Below are 23,768 nucleotides of genomic sequence, written 5' to 3'. Positions count from 1 at the left end.
ATATCAAATAAATTTTTTTCCTTATTAACGTTAACTTCTGCTGCACACATTTGACAATTATTATCTTCGACTGATTCAAAATTTATTTCATATTCCCTACTATCTATATTTTTATTTATAAATAATGCCGACCCTCCTTTATTATCGTTCCTATCTTTTCTTATACAATTAAAATTTTTTAGATTATACTGCCTATTCTTATTAACCAGGTTTCTGATAATGCTATTATATCTAATTGTTTATTATATAACCACTCTTCTAAACTTTCTTTATTTGCATAAAACGATCTAATATTCCATTGCATTATTCTCATAATTTAATCCTTATATATATAAAAATTAATAACAATAATTAATTAATTAATTTAACATTACTTAACCAAATAAACAAATAAATACAATAGAACCTTAACTATCTTCTTATTATTTCTTTTTCAATATATATATATATATATATATATATATATATATATATAATTTTTAAATTTTAAATTTTAAATTTATACCTACATACTCACACATTAATCTTCGCTAAATAAATAATTAATCAATTCCTTCAGAATAAACCATTTCTAATGATTTTTTTTCACTACCTTTACCTAAACTTTCTAAAACTAATTCTAATTTTGTTTTTATCAAATTCATATTATCTTCTTTATTTACATCTATCCCATATCTCTGATCCTCTAGTTTTTTAATTATATTCATAATATCACTTCTCAATTGTATCCTCCGTGCAGTTGATATTTCTCTAATCTCATTTCTTTTATTCCTTCTGTTTGAGTTAGTACTATCATTTCTTTCTACTAAATCTACCCCTGACCGATGTTCAAAATTTCTGTTGTAAAAATTTCTCATATTATTCCTATTATATGGCTTATTTATTCTCATTAACACTTCTTTGTCATAATATTCTTCTTTTTCCTTCCAATTTGATAGTATTTGATACCTATTACTACTTGATGTACTTGAATTCCGTGCAGTGGTATTAATGATTTCTGGGTAACTACTTTCATATGTTTTAAACTGATTGGTGTTACCAACTGCTTCAGCGTATCCATTGTTTTGCACTATCTTTCTTGTTTCGGAATATGTTATATTCTGCATTGCCATAATCTCTTTAATTTTTTTATTTTTTAAGTAAACCTCACAGCCTTTATCATCCGCTAGATGATTTCGATAACATAGACCGCATATCACTAATTCACTTTTACATACCTCCATTTTATGTTCCTCTGCACACTTTTTACAACGTATTTTACTTTTACATTGGGCCTGTACGTGACCATACCTCCAGCAATTGTGGCACTGTATTACTTTCTGAATAAATGGTTCAACCCTACAACTCACTGAATGTATATAAACTCTTTCCGGTAATTTATTACCTCTAAATACTATTTTGACTCGTTGTGATCTAACCTTTTTTGTTTCATTATTTCTACCCTTTAAACATTTAATTGCCAAAACTTCACAATCACTTCGAATACTGCTCAATATTTCTTTTTCATCTATTTCTGGGTCAATATCAAAGATAATTCCCGATCTCATTAATTTGTGTCTAGGTATATATGCATTAATGTTAAATATTTCTAATAAATTTTCTCTTATTATTCTATTTGCACTCTTATAATTTTTCAATACTATATTTATTTTATTTTTACCGATTGATCTGATTTCTTCTATATCTTTACTCAAATTTATTAAATGTTTATGAAAGATTCTTCCTACTGCCATTGGGTGAAATCTTCCAATATTTTTATCTTTACTCTCAGCATGCACTATAAATGGGCCTTCATCCGTTTCTTGATAAAATTTCATTTCTTTAATAGTTTCCATGTCCTTTACACACATATTATACCAATTATTATTGTTTTCATTGTTTTCATTTACTACTGAATTATTATCACTAGTTTGATTTGCATTTGCCTCTTCAATTACATCTGCTTTTAACTTTTTATTTGTACTTTCCGATCTGTCATTTATTGAATTATTACCAGTCATTACATTATTTTCTTTGTAACTTCTATATGTTTCACCATCTTTCCTATTAATTATTCCCGATTTATCTCTAATATTAGTAGTATCATTTACCCAATGAATTTTGTCACCTTCTGTGACATAATATGTATTATTATCCCACTCCAATTCACTTTCACTACTTGTATTTATATCAACATCTGATAACGATTGTGACTCACCGCCACCCGGGTCAGGTGGCTCGGTATCCATAATAACCCGTTATAATTTCTTCTATTCACTACAATCAAATTATACTATTAAATAAATATTTTGAACGATGTGCTCACTACGGCTGCCGAAACTCGACTGTGATATTTCGGTTTATTTTCACAAATATTATGATTAGATTACATTATACATATTATATTAATCATGAGGTAAAATATTCAGGTGGTACGTAAAGTATCAATGTTGCTTACGAATAATTTGTTGATCGTTTTTGTAAAAACCAACAATATAGAGCTTCTTCTGAGAGTTAATTTTTTGGTCTGTTCATCATTTTCCGATTTTCACTCTCTCTTTACTATGTAACTTGCAAGTGTACGACTAAATTGAATCGGCATTCTTTTTAGTATCGCTTATAGTGGATGTACTTACACCATACCTATCAGCTAACTTACGGCCGGTTTCGCCATTTTTAATGATTCTATAATCTTTATTTTATCTTTAAGGAATAACACCACCCTTTAAAAATGCATATATGCACGTCAGAACACACTAGCAAAATTGCAAACAAATTACATAAAGCGATAAGGCTGCGCGGGGCAGCGAAACAGCGGCGCGGGCGGAATATGCCCATATAAAGTTCCGACGCGATTATGTCCGGATAATCGCAAATCCGTATAACCGAAGTGCGGATAATCGAGGTTCTACTGTATATCAAAAACAAATTAAAATGTTACAAAGGCACTTCTTAGAATTACACTAACATATTACAGAGATAAATCGGCAATGAAGCACAAAATGTCAATAGTCACTATTTTATAAAATATATTTTTAAAATGAGTTGTAGAGAAATGCCGGTCATTCAAGGCAAATTTAATAAGCTGCAAATGTAAGTAATAAAAGGATGTATGCAAAGTTAAATTTCCGACATAAATGTGAAAACATTATTAACAATAAACTGATTATAGTTTTCGCATAAGAAGCTAGTATCACTCCGTTTAATAATACTGTTTTTATCGCGTAGAATGAACGTTGATTCTGCAAAGCGTCTTTGTGGTATACCCGATTTGTGGTAATGATTTTTGAGCGATTGGTAATCATTGTGCGCCCTTGATTTTTATTTGTAGAATCAATGTCATGCTGGTTTTGGATTCAAGATTTGTTTGGTATCGCCAATATAGGCATAATCACAATTAATCTCTCAATTCAATTCAATCAAATCTCAATTTGATTTCAATAACTATTTTCTTGCATAATCCTTATTCTTTATCTATATAGTCTGACCTTTTGATCGCCTGTACAACCATGTTTTTTTATTGCTATTTATTAATTTATTTTTTTTACGGTTTTAGATGAGTATAACTTTCAACCTTGTGCAAGAATTTTGAGCTTGACTGGTGGTCCAATAGACTTTATTATAATGAACTTGATGATGTATTTAATGTTCGAATGCTTTTTTTTTCAGCTCTTTTTTCAGAAGCGAAAATTGTGCATCTACTATGATTATTATAAAATTACTATCCTTTTAATATTAATTATGTATAAGCTTGACAAGAGCCTGAAATAATATCTATTATTATTGATTACGGCTTGCTTATGAATAAATAAATAAATAAATAAATAAATAATCTACGAAATCTCATGCACCGAATTAGATATCGTTCTAAACTAGTAGCTTTAAAGCTAAAGCTAGCTTTAAATTAAAAACGAAGGAATTAAGGGTTAATTACAAAGCGTGAATCAGATTTGACTACTCTCAATATATATATATATATATATATATATATATATATATATATATATATTACCATTTGTGATGTTTGTGTTAAAAAATATATATCTTATCAATGTGCACATACTCATACCATGGATTAATAATGGTTTCATATGCTATATTAGGATACAAAATTGTAAGTGTTTTATTACTATTATTATTATTATTGTTTTTCCATGGAATTTCCTTTCATATAATTTATTTAGTTTCAATTTTTATAGTTAACTTGATTACCACTGAATGATGGCTAAGATGCTAGCCGAAACGTATGGATTTTAAATAAATAAATTTAAAAAAAAAACTCATACTATTTTTATTGATGTTACGCCCGAATATTAAACTCAAATGAAACATATATATATATATATATATATATATATATATCAACTTTATTAACTTCCTGTAGAGTAAGTTATAGTGATCGCAAATAAATCGAAAATGAAAATTGTTTGAGAAAATGAGGTTTCTGAACCCTTTGTCATACCTTGGAAAAAATTGATGTATGTGTGTGTGTATGTGCGTGTGTGTGTGCTGATACACATTTTTATCGACGATTTCGGCTATTCAACTAATTTTGACTATTCAGAAAACATTCAATTTCTGTTAATAAGGAGACGTGCTGATTAGTTTTTGGCATAAGAAGGTCTAGCCGTTTCAAACATACGGGGTAAAAAGTGCCACAAACGGCAACTCAATTCGAAAAACATTTTACTTCTCATGACAAGATAAAGAATTGAACAAATTTTTATGAAGGCAGGTCTAGCAGTTTCGGAGATCTAGTGAAAAAAGTAAAAAAAGGCCAATTGGCGGTCAAAAATGATCATTAGACATGTGCACATCAAATTATCAGATATTTTTTAGAGATTTTATCAATAAGTATAAATTCTGTTAATGCGTTAGACGGAGACCCGGCGCTTACGCGCTTCGATATTTCATCTCTATGCAGTTAAAGCAGTACGATTGCTTTGAAAAAAGTTCAGAATTTCCAAAATATATCAAAATAAAGAAAACATTTTTTTTCAAGAAGTCTTTTTTTAATTGAGAGAACACTGAATTAAATTATGGTACTAAAGGTTTTAATAAACATTAAAGGCACACATCGTTTAATCTACATTAAATACATACCTTGTATAAGCAACATGTTATTAGTCATATTATGTTGGCCAATTTCACGTTTCAGTCCTCTCCAAAGCTTTCCTACAATTAGAGAATAAGCAAGACTCATAATCAGAAGAGGCAGAATCAGTAGAACCGCGTCCAAAAATAAATTATAGATTCGCTCTCCATTTGCAGAAGACCATTGCTCGCGGCATTTGTGATGACCTGAAAATGTGAAAATGGAAATGAATTATTGAATTGGCAAATATAGATAGAATACTGAGATTGGAATAGCTCAAAATAGCATATCCACATTATGTATTTTTATCATTGAAAACACTGATTTCAAACAACTCACAATGTAGTCTGATGAAAATACTCATTCGAGATGCATAGAATGAATTTTATCTTTCCATTGTTCAAAAGCTAGTTATACCGTGATTTATTAACTTCCCGAAGGAGAAGTTTATGTTTTCATAAAAAAATCCGATTCGCTAATTTTATGTTTTCTCGACGTTTCAAGCCATTCTGAATCGAATGAGATCAAATTTGTGAACAGTTTTTTTGCCGTTTTGACGTTTTCTCGAAAACGGCTGGGCCGATTTAGAAAACTTAAAAGCCATTCGATGTATCTCGACGAGGACTATCGTTTGTCAGTTTTGTGAGACGATCGGCCGAGACGTTTCTTTATAAATAGCAGAAAAGTGAAAATTTTTTCGTCTACGTTTTAGCCCGCAATTCTAAACCGATTAAGAAAATTCAAAAACCGTTCGAAAGATATTGATTGGGAATCGTGTTGATTAGTTTTTGGTAAAGATCGACCGGCTTGTAATAAAATGTTAAAAAAAATTTTCGACGATTTTTGTTATTATTTTTTTGACGGTAGACACTATAGTCTTCTAGATCATACTAAAATATTACGGCCCTACGACAATTGGTTTAACTTTGAAAATTCGTCAAAGTTTGCAAAAATTGGTATCGTTTTTTTGGCATTTGTCAAAATTAGACCTTTCATCGACGTTTTCTCAAAAACGCCTGAACAGATTTAAGAAATTTAAAAACCATTTGATGTATTTCGATGAGGACTGTCGTTTGTCAGTTTTGTACGACGATCGGCTAAGCCGTTTCTTTGAAATTTGGAAAAAAAGTTAAACTTTTCGTCTACATTTAAAAGCTCATCCTACCGAACCAATTTGAAAAAATCAAAAACTAAGGTGAAAATGTACCGAGCCGTTTTCTTGTAATTAACTATTGAAAAAAAAATTAGGCCAATTTTTATGGATTTTTTTAGCGATATATATCATGGTTTATAAAACTTACTGTAATATTACGGCCTTACGACAAGTAGTTTAATATTAAAAAAATTATCAAAGTTTGAGAAAATGAGTAGTTTTTTTGGCGTTTGTTAAAATTAAAATTAGACGATTCACTCACTTGGATAACGATAGAGTACTTGGTTTTAATGAACATACTAAATTATTAAATTCCTATAAAAACTCATTCAATTATGAAAATTATAAATTTTTAAAAATTTGCTTTTGTAAAATACTCCGAGTTAACGTGTTTGTTCGTTTTCAATTATGTGTAATAAATCCACTCGGAATACTTTTAATCACTCATAAATTAATTTATATTTTATTAATTAAGTCAATTATTTACACATATCGGGAAGTTCATGTAACTTGCCTCAAGGCTAAATATCAAACCAACTAGTTTATTATTGCCTCTATATATCTATATATTGATATAGATCATGTTCTTGAAATAATTTTTTTTAATCTTATGGTTTTTTGGAATAATTGGATTCCTTGGAAATTTAATACAGCATATATAAAACCAAGACTCAACTATCCAATATCTATAGGGTAGAGCAGCTATCACCTCGATTATTACGACCTTGCTATCGGGAGATAAATGGCAATATTTGAAAATCAATAACAAAAGTATTTTTTGTTGTTAATTATTTTTTCGGTTGTGAACACAGTTGCTTAGTTTACGATATGGTAACATAATTTTTAGGTATATGTTACTTTATTATTTTATAACATGAATTGTTTATATTATGTTAGATCCAACAATTCTTTGTATAAACTCTATAAGAGCTTACTTTCTTTACAAATATATTATCTTGAAAAATTCTATGGTTATTAGAGGACACAATCAAGAATCTATATACACACGATTATTTTCAAGAATGTTCAAGTATATAAAGTTTTATGAATGTGTATAAATAAGTGATTTATGTTAGCCAAAGCCATCTGTAAATTATCATCATTTATCCTATTCTCCAACAACCAATTGTTCGTCGAACTTATGATTTATATTCTCGTGGAGCTAATAAATATCCAGATATACTAGCCCACAATCTACAGATTCTCGAAAACTTATTAACCACAAATCCTATAGTAGGTCTATATAATCAATTATACTGCCTAATTTAATGAACTATTTATGTTTTTTATTCTTTCACGTTTAAATCAAACAAATTGGTCACATTACATTTTAGTGCTGAAAGTTTTATTTGAGAACGTGGTTTGTCTACCATCTAATTTTAAATAATCAGAATTCTCTTCAACATTTTTCCGGATTTAATTCCGCAGTGACAGTAATTAGAATAATTACAAACGTTTTATGATGGTTAATAAATGTATAATGATTTGCAAAATTCTGATTCAAGCTCGAAACGGATTAATCCGTATATAAGTTTGACTCGTTTTTACGTATTTGTTTATCTCACGCCAGAGAAAATGCTAAGAATGTTTCAACAATTGTCTATTCCCGCTAGAATAATAGTATTTCAAAGGTCTGAAAACTACTTGCATTACGATCCCATAAGGACACATATGCATGGCAATTTATGCTGCAAAGTGCAATGCAGATCGGGACATACATCCATATAAATGCTGATACGGTTTGCTATTACATGACATAGATACATAAATAAAAACTGTATGTATATAAATATATATATATATATATATATATATATATATATATATATATTTATCTACACAGTTCGGTGCAAAACCGTTGCAACCATACATGATTACCATTTAGATGATTTTTTTAAATTAAAACATCTGGTTTAACCGTCGCCATAAAATTATGAAATATCATTTCATATAAGGGTCAGGAAAAATTTTGTTAATCCCGTAAATAAGGAACGATCCTGCCCAGGTTCGACTGCTCATATAATTGAGTAATAAATAAGACAATAAAATGTACTCTATCAGGCCTGAAATTCAGATAAATATTTTGTCTAGTATTATTAGTCAAAGAAGAAGGACGTATTTGTAAAATAAAATTGAATTAATTTAACCTGAATATAGGGGAAAGTCCCCTAGTGGCGGACACTTAAGGTAATTTATAAATAAATCAGGAAATATTTTACGAAATGTTTATTAAATTATGATTTATGCTAGATAACAAAGTTAGAAATTGAACTAAATTAACAAAACCGCAATCTTTGCTCAAAAATAATTATTACTATCAATCAAACTTTGGTATCAAATAATATGAGTTTAACATGGCACCTAGTACCGGACATTTCAAAATAACCTGCATTGATCACATATGTAGCCATCTCCACACTTTGGAATGTTTGCACTTGTGACTTTGACTAATATTCTTAAATATTGCAAAAAAATCGCTATTTATCCACTCTTTTAGCTGGGCCACACCGATGCTCTTAGATGGAGCATTCATCATAAGATTTTCATTCTTTGACTAGGAAATACAAAGAATAGGGGTATGTAGTGACCGTTAGCACTCATACAGAACAAAATTGAATACCTGGAATATATTACGTAAACTCTCAGAAAAGTGATCCTGTGTGGCCCCCATGCCCCTTTCAATTGTATTTTGAAATGAAAAGATTTATACTCGCTTAAATAATACGTGTTAAATAGAGTGCCCGGTTCTTGGTGCTGTCCGGCGTTACGGGACTTCCCCCTAACAGGACTTTTATTTGCAAAAACAATCATCGTGGAGAATTCACATTTCGCCGATTATAAAAATTACAGTCCACTCAAGAAGCATATCAGCATCGACGTCGTGTAAAAAGCTCCACCATTTTCATGATACTCAACGCAGTTAATACCATGAAAAATAATATTGTTTTAGATTTTTCAATACAATATCACCTGACCACTTTTGCGCTATTTAAAAAAGATAAATTTCTTCATGATTACATATTAAGTCTAAGATCTATTTAATTTATATTTACACAAGACTTCTGAAGTAATAGTAGAAATTTTATCTCAGTTCTTGAACGCGTGTCCATAGAACTTTGAGCGATAATGGTGGTGAATTATAATTGTTCATAAGATACCTTCTAAACTCAGACTATAAGTTCTCTATTGAATTATTGCAGGGCTCTGTGAGATATGAAATTTCTGTCTGCTTACCCATTTGCAGTGTTCTGGGAAAACTAATTAATTTTTAATCACTAGAATATTCTCTATAATTTAATATACAAGACATAATCGATAATAGAAAATAAATGTATTAGTTTAACTAAAAGAAAAACTAATATTAAACAGTTATAGTATGGTGTGCTTATATTAAAATGATAAAAATAGCTATTGCTTTACGGTATGAGAATGTGCGCAATGGCAAAATATAAGTCTTTTCATATCACAAACAACTAACCACATATCTTATTAAATGTTATTCATGTTTGTTTGTGAGGTTTGTTTGTTTGTGATATCAAAAAATATGCATATTCTCATATCAAGGAGAAATAGTGTTTTTGTTTTTTAATATAAGAATACCAAACTGAAAATTAGTTATCTTTATTATTAAATTATTGCATATTATTTACTTAGTTTTGATTAATATAGTTCACAGAATGGAGGTTAGAATGTTCAACCAGATGTCGCTAGGAGAAAAAATATTCATAATTATTTATCAACTGGGCCCTATTCCTTCTCTATTTGATATTGCGTGACTTACCACTTGAACTTGAATAGAGAATTCAGACTCCCACGATCGTTGGGGCAGTATAGTGAATGACTTGTAACGGATAACACATAATGCTAATTTAGGTTTCCATATTTTATATTTTAAATTATAACACACTGATGATGAGACAAACCTAGTCTCGAAACGTTTATGAAATTATTATTTAATAAATTCGTGTGAAAAAGAGTGTTGGTTGTTCATATTTCTAAATTAATATCTATCTATCCACTCAGAATGTATTTGTTATATTATATTATATATATATATATATATACATATATATATATATATATATATATATATATTTATATATGATAAAATTATTTTTATTTAATATAGTTGCAATTTTTCTAAGTATATAATATCATTGCATGACATGTTGCTTTGATCGACAAAGTTGAAGGCATTTTAAAAAAACTTTAAAAGTTTAAGTTCACTTTAAAATTTCAGTCGTTCTATTACGATCGCTTTAGTGTATTTATTCAACATACAGCACGTGGCATATTTTTCCATCATTTATATATATATATGATGATTTTATATTTTGATGAGTATTAATAATTTGCTGAAGCTTAGTTTGAAACATATATTAAAAATTTTGTTTATAATAAAAAATTGTGATAGCAGCAGTTTAATAGGAAAGGTTGGTTACAGAAGCAAAACTAAAATTGACGAGACTTTCTAAAAATATTAAAGAAATTATTATTCCATATAAAATACACCACGAGCTAGGTTTGAAAAATGTATGATATTATTGTTTATTCTAGAATGCTGTTTTTTATATCATACTATGACATGTCGATAGTAATGATGAATAAGTAAAACGTCGTTTATTTGTCAAAAATATTCGATGTATTAAACAATGACCTAGACATTGCCAATTTCAACCTGCTATATTTTGTAATTTTAATATATTGTTCTAAGATAAATTATATATATATATATATATATATATATATATATATATATATTATTCTAACCTGACTTCATTGCCTGTAATCTGGACACGAACAAAATCGGACCATTCCATAATAAGCTGCAAATCCAAACTGTGATTATCATCTTGAAAGCATGTTTCCTAGTTTGCCATCTCCTGGATTCCAGGGGTCGGCAAATTGCAAAATATCGCTCCAGTGAAATAGCAACTAAAGTCCATACACCCACGGATACTGATACAGCTGAAAAACGATTCATCATCTTACTATTTATATCTATGAAAGAAAATATTGTGATCTTAATCTCCGCCTCATTTCAGTGAAAAAAGTCGGTTTTCACTATATAAATAGAAAATAGCATTTGATATGTTATCAGTCTGCAATGGTTCCCAGAAAGGTCTTGTATATATTAATTTAGATCAGTGTGCCTTCTTCTTAAAGAACTAACTTCCCCTACTCAAACTTAAAAAAAGGAGTTTTAAACCCTAGAAGCCACAAATTAAAGAGCAAAAAACTTAGAATTATTATATCAGGCTTTAAAAGCAGCTAAGCATAATTTGGACGCAAGTATGTGAGTATTTTCTATTTCAGAAAATTTTGTTAGAAACAATGAAGGACATGTCTAAGTAAAAATTTGATAGACGTTCTTAGTTTTTTGAAATCATATTTTTTCAAATAAAAAAATAAATAGAATGTTCAAAATTAATTAATTAAAATTGCTCGGAACAGACAATACCCGAGTTTAACTTAATTATTTTTAAAACTAAAATTGATTAATATATATATATATATATATATATATATATATATATGTATGTATATATATTATATATATTATATATAATATAATATATTATATATATATTATATATATATAATATATATATATATATATATATATATATATTAATATGATGCATTTTTTTATTAAAAAATGTATTATTTTTATTTATTCGAAAACTTTCCTTTCACTGTCATAAAAATATTTTAATTTTTATATGTGAATATGATGCATGAATAACGAATAATTATTTTCAAAGTTATTTAATCAAGATAAACTATTATTTTTTAGTACTACTAATTAAAATCAAAATAATTTTGTTTACTATCTATAAAATTAAACAATAAATAAATTTCGGCAAATACTGCTCCAAATTACACTAAATTTGCGGATAAATTACAGAATATTCGAGCAAAAATTTATTTTCTATATAAAATTCGAAAACCGGTAAAAATCGTCTTTTTAGTAAAATTAAAATTCGAAAACCAGTTTTCTAAAATGTCGGTTTTTGTATAAATCCTAGTCATAATATATTCGTAAAAATAAAAAAATGTTTGCCACAGTATTACTCATTATATAATTCAATCATACGCGCCAATATAAATTACTTTAAATCTGTTTCAGGTTGCACGTATTAAGTTTCTCACAATAAAATAATAATTACTTCAGAAAGCAACATTGTTTGCTATTTTTACTCCTCAAAAATAATATTTTTGAAGTTAAATTGCTTTAGGCGCGACTAGGGTGTAAATCTGTACAAATGCAACGAAAGTTTGTTACGCCCAAACTGTTGGTCATTCGCTCTCGATGAGATCATTTCTATACGGGTCGATTGTGATTAGTCGTCGTGTATGTGAATAGAGATCTCTCGTTGTATGCTTACCGACATCAACGATGTATGCGTACCGATATCAACAAGAAAACCGGCATAGTTAAATAAAGATTTCAAAGTTACATTGTAATACAAATCTTGATTTAATCAAAAATGCCTGAATCAGAACAATATTTTATTCTGTTCCTTAAAAATAATAAAACAAATTAATAATTTGATCTGTGTACGAAACTTACGTTTATTGATTAGAAATTATTTCTATATTATTCATAGTTTTTATAAATTTTTGAAGTTACTAAAATGGAAAATATTTTTTAGGCAAAACAGATATTACAGCTGTTCAAAGAATTAGATTATATCGATTAGATTATACAAGCAGTCAATTAATGTATGTTAATTTTAATTACATGAAGTTCTTCAACCACAATTACATGATGAGTGAAGTTGCAAAAAAATATTTGTTGTTTAACATAATCCTCTGTGTGAACGAATATTATAGATTTTATTAATCAGCAATTTCTTCATTTCTGTAATGAAGGTTCATTTATAAATGCTAATTACCATGACAAACTGATCATATTATATTTGAAGTATGACGTTAATTAAATTATTGTTTCAAATATTATACATATTTTTAATGCTATTATAAATATATAATTTATAATTTATCATTATATAAATGTGTATAATGGTTGACACTAATAAATGTGTGTATCATGAGTGTTACCATATTACTAATAAACATTATTCAAAATTGTTATATGACGTATTTATTTTTACTTAAATGCCATCCTGTATAGTAGCAAATAAGTTTCTCTTCAATCGCGTGTGAACCTTACGCGCACTCTTTTGTTTCATTATAAATACTATTTAATTTAATAGTCCAATTTATATTTTCGTAATAGTATCATATGATGATATATTATTATTGTTAATTTATAAATAATCAGTCTTTAACTAAAAACTTTGACTAAAAATTGACCACCAGCTTCATAACAAAAACCGAATTGTTTCGTATATTATGTTCATTAACAATTGAAAGGTACCCTTATGATAAAAGCCATGAACCCTATTAAGTACAATCCACATATGAAGGCAAACTTAATAATTTAAGTCAATTTACGTGTTATGAATAATAATTATACCCTTTAATAATAATTAAGGACTGTGTGATTATAGGGTTAAAGGTTTACTGTACTATGCCAATCTAAAGTTCAACAACTTTAGAACAGAATACATGAAAATACACAAACATACACAATAAATGCAAAATGTAGATTTGGCACGAGTAAATGATAAGATCATAAATTAGTTTGGTGCTAAATTAAACAACTTCTGGAAAATAAAAAAATAAGATTAATAAATTAACTATAACTTGATGCAAAAAATGTTCATAATCTATTTTCATCAACTCGTTATAGGCTAGATTTTATAAGGTAATTTCTGAAATTACTTTTACATAATGTAGTTGACCTTATGTAGTATTTGAAAAATCGATCGAATAGTTTTTCAAATAAATTCTACGAGTATGTATTAGTATAATATGAGCGCCTCGACACACATCGATAAACTTCTATCAACTGACAATTTATTTCTGGCTTCTGACAATTTATTTTTGACAGCATTTTCACTACAGGGAAAATAAAGCAACAAAACTTTTTAAAAATTTTGCTTAGCTCTTCATATTTACAAGGTTGTCCAACCAAAAGTTACTAGCTTTTGGTTGGGGTGCATGCCATCGTCCCGTTAATTGCTGGAACTTCTCGTAACGTAATTAAAAATCTCTAACAAAAAATTTTACACAAAATGTGTACACATTATTAAAATCTTTATAAACTAGCTGTAAGTGGAATTCTGTCTTAAGGCAATTAGGGCATCGTGCCTTAAGGCAAATTGCTGGAACTTCCCGTACCAAATATTATTATTTTTTTTTAAAAACGATTAAAATTGAAAAATTGAAAAAAATTTACTTTGAAAAAATAAGATTTTTGAGAAACTATAAATTGGACAAAAAAATACTTTTTTTTGAAAAAAAAAATTTTTAAAAAAATAAACAAAATTTATACTTATTGTTAAAATCTCTATAAAATATCTGAAAATTTGATGTGCATATGTCTAATGATCATTTTTGACCGCCAAATGGCATTTTTTTTTACTTTTTTCGTTATATCTCCGAAACCGCTAGACCTGCCTTTATGAAAATTTGATTAATTCTTTATCTTGTCAATACAAGTAAAATGTTTTTTGAATTATTAAAATCTGTTCTCTTAAAAACTGAGTTACCGTTTTCGGCACTTTTTGCCCCGTATCTCCGGAACGGCTAGACCTGCCTTCGCGAAAAACTAATCAGCACGTCTCCTTATCAATTCGAATCGAATGTTTTTTGAATTATTCAAATCGGTTGATCCGTGTTCCCGAAATCGTCGACGAAAATTTGTATCCGCACATACATACACACACGCACACACACACACACACACACATACACACACACACACACACACACACATACATCCATTTTTTCTAAGGTATGCCAAAATATTCAGAAACCTCTGAAACGTAAAGATATATAAAAATTTTCATTTTCGATTTTTTTGCGATTACTATAACTTACCCTACGGGAAGTTAATATGTGATAATTTGATGTACATATGTCCAATAAACATTTTTGAGAGTCCATAACCGCAGGACCTGCCGAATGGTTATACAGTTTTTGAGAGAACGGATCCTTCGATTAGATTAATTTAAAAAACATTTTGCTTGAGTAGACGGTGTGCAAAAAATGAATTTACAGATATTTAAATTAATAATTACAAAATAATTAAATTAATTAATTAATTAATTACAAAATAATTTAATTAATAATAATTAAAAAATTAAAAAAACTAGCTGTAAGTGGAATTCTGTCTTAAGGCAATTAAGGCATCGTGCCTTAAGACAAATTGCTGGAACTTCCCGTACCAAAAATTATAATTTTTTTAAAAACGAACATTTTTGAAAAAAAAAAATACTTTGAAAAAATAAGATTTTTGAGAAACTATAAATTGGACAAAAAATTACTTTTTTTGAAAAAAAATTTTTTTAAAAAAAATATTTTTTTTTAAATTTTTTTTTTGTTTTTTTTTTGAAATTTTTTTTTTTTTATTTTGACATATTGTGGAAGATCTGAACTTTTTTTCAAAGCAATCGTACTGCTTTAACTGCATAGGGACAAAATATAAAGCGCGTAAGCGCCGCGTCGCTGTCTAACGCATAAGCATTGGTACGGAACCCATAGGAATGTTAACAAAATGTATACTTATTGTTAAAATCTCTATGAAATATCTGATAATTTGATGTGCATATGTCTAATGATCATTTTTGACCGCCAAATGGCTCATTTTTTTTACTTTTTCCTCCATATCTCCGAAACCGCTAAACCTACCTCCATGAAAATTTTATCGATTCTTCATCTTATCAATACAAGTGAAATGTTTTTTGAATTATACAAATCGGACGCTCCGTTCTCTTAAAAACTGAGTTACTGTTTTCATCACTTTTTGCCCCGTATCTTCGGAACGGCTAGACCTGCCTTCGCTAAAAACTAATCAGCACGTCTCATTATCAATACAAATCGAATGTTCTTTGAATTATTCAAATCGGTTGACCCGTGTTCCCGAAATCGTCGACAAAAATTTGTATCCGCACATACATATACACACGTACATACACACATACATACACACACACACACATACATTCATTTTTTCTAAGGTATGCCAAAATGTTCAGAAACCTTTGAAACGTAAAGATATATAAAAATTTTCGTTTTCGATTTTTTTGCGATTACTATTACTTGCCCTACGGGAAGTTAAAAATGATTTCTTACAAAAATTTAAGAATATTTCGATAATTTAAAAAAAATTGAATATTTTCAAAAATTTCAAATTCTCGAAATCGTATAAAAAACGTATTTTTAAAATTCCAAAAAATTTCAAACTTCTAAAAAATTTCAAAATTTTGTAACAATTTTTAAATTTTCAAAAAATTTCTAAATTATCGAAAAAATCTAATTTAAAAAAAAATAAGTTGTTCATAAAATACGCTCGCCACCCAATTTAAAAAGCACTTATAAGTTTTCAGTATGTAATAAATAATCTATTTGAAATTATTCAAAACAATTATTGATTATTTTCATTCCTCGAATGTTTAATTACGGTACGGGAAGTTCCAGCAATTTGCTTGAAAGCACGATGCCATGCGCCCCACTAGTTTAATTTGATGCATCTAATAAATAATGAAGTAAATTCTACTAGTATTAGCGCAATATCATCACATCGATCAATTCCTTTCCTTCTCCTGACACTTACTATCTGACTTCTGACAATTTCCCTCTAACAGAGTTTTTACGTAATATGTAATAAAACAGCAGTATATTACAAAAATTTTCCTTATTTTCATATTTATAAGAAAACTAACCAAAAGCTACTGACAAGTATGAGTTGGAGTTTTCACATCTAATTTGCTGTCAGATACTAAAACATACAATCATTGCACTCGAAATGCGAAGTTGTATCAGATGAAAACTTAATAAATTTCATTTTGAACAGCGCTATAGTTAACAATATTTGAATAAGTTCTCAATAATATTTTGACTCGATGTTATTTTATGCTTTATTTGCATTTTCCTATAACTATATGTAATGGGTATATTTCAGCACAAAAGTAACGAAATGTTTGGTATGCTGATTCAAATGGTTTGAATATGCTTGCTGAATCTGTGGAAAATATCAAATAATCATGAATATATGGTGTTTTGGATGTAATTTGCATTATCGTATTTTTTTATTTGCATTTTTATGATTCAAAAAATAACATTATACTAAGGATATAGAAATATTCATAATTCAACCTGCGACATTTGAATTTGAATCGTAATATATTTATATACATATATATATATATATATATATATATATATATATATATATATTAATATAGCAAATTCTTTGAATTGGATAATTAGTTAATAATAACAAATTTTGAAATAAAAGTTCTTTAGCGCAACTTGGAAATATCTTGGAAAAATTCATACGGAAATGCGTTACGACACAAATACTGACTTGTGATTGACTATCGATGTGATTCTTTGAAACGAATTGATTTGATTATTTAGAAGATACAAAGACTTCAAAAACAAAATAAATTACTAATTCTACTATCTAGAATTTCGAACTCATTATTTCATATCTCGTTTTTGCTACTACAGTACTTGTATCAAGCCATTCTAAATATACATACAAGCAAACATAGCATTTATTAACTTCTCGTAGGGCAAAAAATCGAAAATGAAAATTTTTATATATCTTTTCGTTTCAGAGGTTTATGAACATTTTGGAATACCTTAGAAAAAATGGATGTATGTGTGTGTGCGTGTGTATGTGTGTGTGTGCGGATACAAATTTTCGTCGACGATTTCGGGAACACGGTTCAACCGATTTCGATTATTCAAAAAACATTCGATTGTTGTTGATAAGGAGACATGCTAATTAGTTTTTGGCAAAGGCAGGTCAAGCCGTTCCGAAGATACGGGGCAGAAAGGGCCACAAACGGTAACTCAGTTTTTAAGACAACGGAGCGTCCGATTTTAATAATTCAAAAAACATTTTACTTGTATTAACAAGATGAGTAAGTGGTCAAATTTTCATTGAGGCAGGGTTTGCGGTATCGAAGATCTAGTAAAAAGAGTAAAAAAAAAAACATTTGGCGGTCAAAAATCATCATTAGACATATGCACATCAAATTATCTGATATTTAAAAAGATTTAAAAAGTAGGTATAAATTTTGTTTACATTCCTATGGATTCCCTCCCAATGTTTATCCGTTAAACAGCTACGCGGCGCTTGCGCGCTTCAATATTTCGTCTCTATGCAGTTAAAGCAGTACGATTGCTTTGAAAAAAGGTTCAGAATTTCCAAAATATTTAAAAATAAGGAAAACATTTTTTTTCAAAAAGTCTTTTTTTCAAAAAAGGTAAATTTTTGTCAAAATTTTACAGTTTCTCAAAAATCTTATTTTTTGAAAGTAAAATTTATTCAAAAATATTAATCTCTTTAAAAGAAAATAATTATTAGTACGGGAAGTTCCTGCAATTTGTCTTAAGGCACAATGCCATGCGCCCCACTAGTTAAATTTTAAATGAGAGCACGAAAGACAAAGTATAAGTAAACAACTGTAGATCCAGTTAAAGAATCTAAAAGAAACTTTTTTTTAAAGTTTGATTAACAAGTTCAATATGTGCTAAATATAATACTAGTCATTATAATGATATCTAATGAGATACAGAGAGAAAAAGAAACTACTCGACTGGCGAAGGAATGGAATGTGTTTCAACCTAGTTGACTTCAAACAAGACATTTATTATTTGAATTCTCAAATCTGTCATTGAACAATGCTCATTAAAATAATCACAAGGAACAAATCATGAATTGAACAATTGTCCAATTAATTGAGCACGAATGATTCGTTTAATTACTAAATAGAAGCCTTTGTATAATAATATACTAATTAATTGTTAAACCTGTATTTCAATGCTATTATTTCCGTACTACTATTAATTCAGTATATTCCAATATACAGTTAAACAATTAGGTGACATCAATTTGCAAAGTTTGGAAGTTTACAGGTGCAAATCCGCTTAGATAATGGAGAATGTTAATCTGATTTCACAAAGTTGCAACTGCATCTGAATTATTTAGGATAATTGACATATGTATAATTTGCATAGACAATAATGAAGGGAAAATATTAGTTTCCCGAGTAATTGATTAATTAAACATTACTGAGCTAGCGTATTGTTGGACTTTTCCACATACAATTCATTGCTGAATCAGTTCTGAAAAAGATTTAAAAAAGAATACATGAATGTAATCAATTTGCGAATCAAATACTCAAAGTAATAATTTAAATAAAAATTTAATTTAAGCTTAGTTAGCTTTTGAAAATATTAATTTCAAATATATGCGAACAAATACGAGTAAAATTACGTACCGTTGAATTTAACATGGTCAAATTAAATAAATTACTCAAATACAGTTTGCTAACTAAAAGATCTAGTTAATAAAATGCTTATAATTCATATAAGAGAAAGGATAAAATTTAATATCGCCAGCTAACTGAAAGTTGTACTAATTAACTGAGAAAACGTGTACAATAGTTAATTGTAATATAATGTGATATTCAAATATCACATTATATCACAATTCGTTAAATTTCAATATTGAATATTTAATTGTAGTATAATCTGTTTGTTAACTATGAAAATATGATTATGATATGACATGATACGACAAATGAGTAAAAATTATTTTTTGTTTAAATTACTTACAAAAAACATGTTTATGTTAAATTTTTAAAGAATTAATTTTTGTTTGTACTTTTGTGTGAGAAATGAATAAACAAGTAACTTAAAATAAGCAAAACTAAACAATAGTTTATGCATTTTAATGAAAAGCAGATTCAATTTTAAATATTTTTACTTTTTTAATCTGTGGCAAAACAGTGTTCAAAAAATTAAATTCCTGAAAGTTTTGCTGTAACATTATCATATTTCAAATCTGATCTGATTCAGAGTTAGTTATTCCATACCGAGCGTGCTTCAATTCTATATATAAATATAATATGCTTCATTATGATTGAATTTAAAACACAGAGATTTAGTTTTTTTTACAAATACATCTTGTTATTTTAATTATATTTATTCATAGAAATAGAAACAAATGATGGAAATGTAAAATATCCTTATGTTAGAAAACGATGAACGTAATTATATGTTATATAATACAATATATTATATCATATTCCACATAATGCAATAAGAGATTTGAAAAAAAAATTGTTGGGCGCATGACATTGTGCCTTAAGGCAAATTGCTGGAACTCTCCGTACTATTTTTTTTTAAGATTAACATTTTTGAAAAAAATGTACATCGAAAAAATTAGAATTTTGAAAAACTATAAATTTTTGACAAAACCCTACTTATTTTGAAAATAAAAGACTTTTTAAAGAAAAATTTAATTTGAAATATTTTGGAAATTCTGAACTTTTTACAAAATATCGAAGCGCGTAAGCGCCGCGTAGCGGTCTAACGGATAAACATTGATACGGAACCCTTGATATTATCAATATCAATATATAAAAACGATTACTAGAACATGAGATAATAGTTTTGTATAAATTCTGAGATTTTAAACTTTTTTACTGAGATTTTATAGCAATAAGATTTGGCATTGGTTTTGATAGCAATACATTTTTCTTATCTTAAACATCTTCATGTTACATTTATAATATCAAAATTTAATTAATACATACATTAATTAATACATTAATAAAAGGTGAACCACTGGGTTTTTCTTTTGAAATTCTATGTTATTTGTCAAATTAATTACTTAATGTCATTTTATATAGACAGATTGTAATTTATAAGAAAATAAAAAACATATATTTATAATCGATAATACTTTTTTAGAATTTTATGCAATTTTTTTAATTAAAAATAATTGATGTAAAGATTTTTAGAAGATCTTTATTTCCTTCCCGTAGGGCAAGTTAGAATAATTGCAAAAAATTGAAAATGAAAATTTTTATATATCTTTACGTTTCAAAGGTTTCTGAATATTTTGGCATACCTTAGAAAAAATTGATGTATGTGTGTTTATGTGTGTGTGTGTGTGCGGATACAAATTTTTGTCGACGAATTCGAGAACACCGATCAACCGATTTGAATAATTCAAAAAACATTCGATTCGTATTCATAAGGAGACGTGCTAATTAGTTTTGTTTACATAGAAATGTAAACAAAATCAATACTTATAGTTAAAATCTCTATAAAATATATGATAATTTGATGTGCATATGTCTAATGATCATTTTTGACCGCCAAATGGCAATTTTTTTATTTTTTTCATAAGATTTCTAAAACCGCTAGACCTGCCCCTTCATGAAAATTTGATCAATTCTTCATCTTCTCAATTTTTTTTTTAAATTATTCAAATCGTACGTTTCGTTTTCTTAAAATCTGAGTTAACGTTTGGTACTTTTTACCCCGTATCTTCGAAACGGCTAGACCTGCTTATGCCAAAAACTAATCTCCTTATCAATAGAAATCGAATGTTTTTTGAATGATTTAAATAGATTGAACCGTATTCCCGAAATCGTCGACGAAAATTTGTATCCGCACACACACACACACACATACACAAACACGCATACATACATCCATTTTTTCTAGGGTATGCCAAAATGTTCAGAAACCTCTGGAACGTAAAGATATATAAAAAAAAATCATTTTCGATTGTTTGGCGATTACTATAACTTACCCTACGAGAAGTTAATATTAGTACAAATCTTTATTCTGTTCCAAATATTAATTTTTGATCAATTGGAATGGCTTTTTACGAGTACAAAACTTCTACTAGATACTATTATTTTATTTTATATAAAGGATGCTATGTTACATATTGGCATGACTAACTTTGTATTTAATTAACCTACGAATTATATAAAACTGAGTATCAGCATATGCATGCATAAAACATGATATTTTTCTCCTCATTAAAAAGTTCTACATAATTATAATAAATTATTCGAACTCTTGAAAAAATGTAGTCATTAATTAGCGTGATTTAGTAAATAAAGTGTCTTCTAATAATTATTGAACAAAAGTTGACACAGAAAAACAGATATTATTAACTTCCCGTAGGGTAGTTATAGTAATGGGCCGAAAATCGAAAATGAAAATTTTTGCGTCTCGACGTTTTGAAGGTTTCTGAACGTTTTGGCATATCTCAGAAAAAATGGATGTGTGTGTGTGTGTGTGTGTGTGTTTTGTATGTCCGCTTTTTTTCGTCCACGTTTTTGGGGCGCACGGATCAACCGATTTGAATGGTTTAGAAAACATTCGATTCCTATTGATGGGGAGATGTGCTGATTAGTTTTTGGCAAAGGCAGGTCCAGCCGTTACAGAGATATGGAGCAAAGAGTGCAGAAAATAGAAAACGAGTTTTTGAGAAAACGGATCAACCGATTTGAATGATTTAAAAAACATTCGATTCCTATTGATAGGGAGATGTGCTGATTAGTTTTTAGCAAAGGTAGGCCCAGCGGTTTCGAAGATACAGCGCTAAATGTTAAAAAAAATGGCAGATTTTGAGAGAACTAAGCGTCCGATTTCAATGATTGAAAGAACTTTCTGCTTGTTTCAACAAAATAATTGATTTTGGAAAAAAAATTTTTGTTTCTAATTTTTTTTTTAAAAAATTTTTTTTGTAATTTTGGATTAAAAATTCAAAAAATCACCCAGGCTAAGCACAGTCTAAGCGCCACTCTGGTACAAATGTTCACCCAAGTGCGTTTAGACTGTTCATGTAGAGCACTTTTTCAATTTTGTGAAAATTATTGAAAAATGTGAAAATGCCGCCAAGCTAAGCACAGTATAAGTGAAAATGTCGCACAGAATTATTTGCAAATGTGTTTAGACTGTGACTATGCGGGAGCACTTTTTCAATTTCGTGTAAATTTGGCAACTTTTTCAATTTCGTGTAAAATTGGCAATTATGAAATTTGATTCGAAATGAAATGACGAATGTTAATGTTCTGGAGATGATAAATTGATTTATTTGTAATTAACTTTCCGTAGGGTAAGTCATAGTAATCGCAAAAAAATCGAAAATGAAAATTTTTATATATCTTTACGTTTCAAAGGTTTCTGAATATGTTGGCAAACCTTAGAGAAAATTCATGTATGTGTGTGTGTGCGTGCATGTGTGTGTGTTCGGATACAAATTTTCGTCGACGATTTCGGGAACACGGATGAAGCAATTTGAATAATTAAAAAAACATTCGATTCGTATTGATAAGGAGACGTGCTGATTAGTTTTTGTCAAAGGCAGGTCTAGCCGTTCCGAAAATATGGGGCAAAAAGGGCCAAAAACGGTAACTCAGTTTTTAAGAGAACGGAGCGTCCGATTTGTATAATTCAAAAAACATTTAACTTGTAGTAACAAGATGAAGATTTGATCAAATTTTCATGAAGATAGATTTAGTGGTTTCGGAGATCTAGTAAAAAAAAATAAGAAAAAATAACATTTGGCGGTCAACAATAATCAGTAGACATATGCATATCAAGTTATCAGATATTTTATATAGATTTTAACAATAAGTATAA

General features: G+C 28.3%; 1 protein-coding gene across 1 annotated transcript in view; it reads right to left on the bottom strand.

Annotated features, from left to right (window-relative positions):
• LOC113383610 overlaps nucleotides 1-23,768 on the bottom strand; it is a 261,160-nt gene that overhangs the window by 182,834 nt on the left and 54,558 nt on the right. Inside the window, exons 6-7 of the mRNA XM_026621865.1 lie at nucleotides 10,998-11,195; nucleotides 5,083-5,280 (exon numbers count right to left, since the gene is read on the bottom strand). Of these exons, the coding sequence (XP_026477650.1) occupies nucleotides 5,083-5,280; nucleotides 10,998-11,195 (396 nt within the window). The remainder of the gene's footprint in view (nucleotides 1-5,082; nucleotides 5,281-10,997; nucleotides 11,196-23,768) is intronic.

This window comes from Ctenocephalides felis, unplaced genomic scaffold, assembly GCF_003426905.1.
Source record: "Ctenocephalides felis isolate EL2017-DRISC unplaced genomic scaffold, ASM342690v1 CF-g0.4_SCAFFOLD_00845, whole genome shotgun sequence".
Lineage (NCBI taxonomy): Eukaryota > Metazoa > Arthropoda > Insecta > Siphonaptera > Pulicidae > Ctenocephalides > Ctenocephalides felis.
The sequence above is the reverse complement of the archived record's forward strand: the minus strand, read 5'-3'. Positions and strand labels throughout refer to the sequence as shown.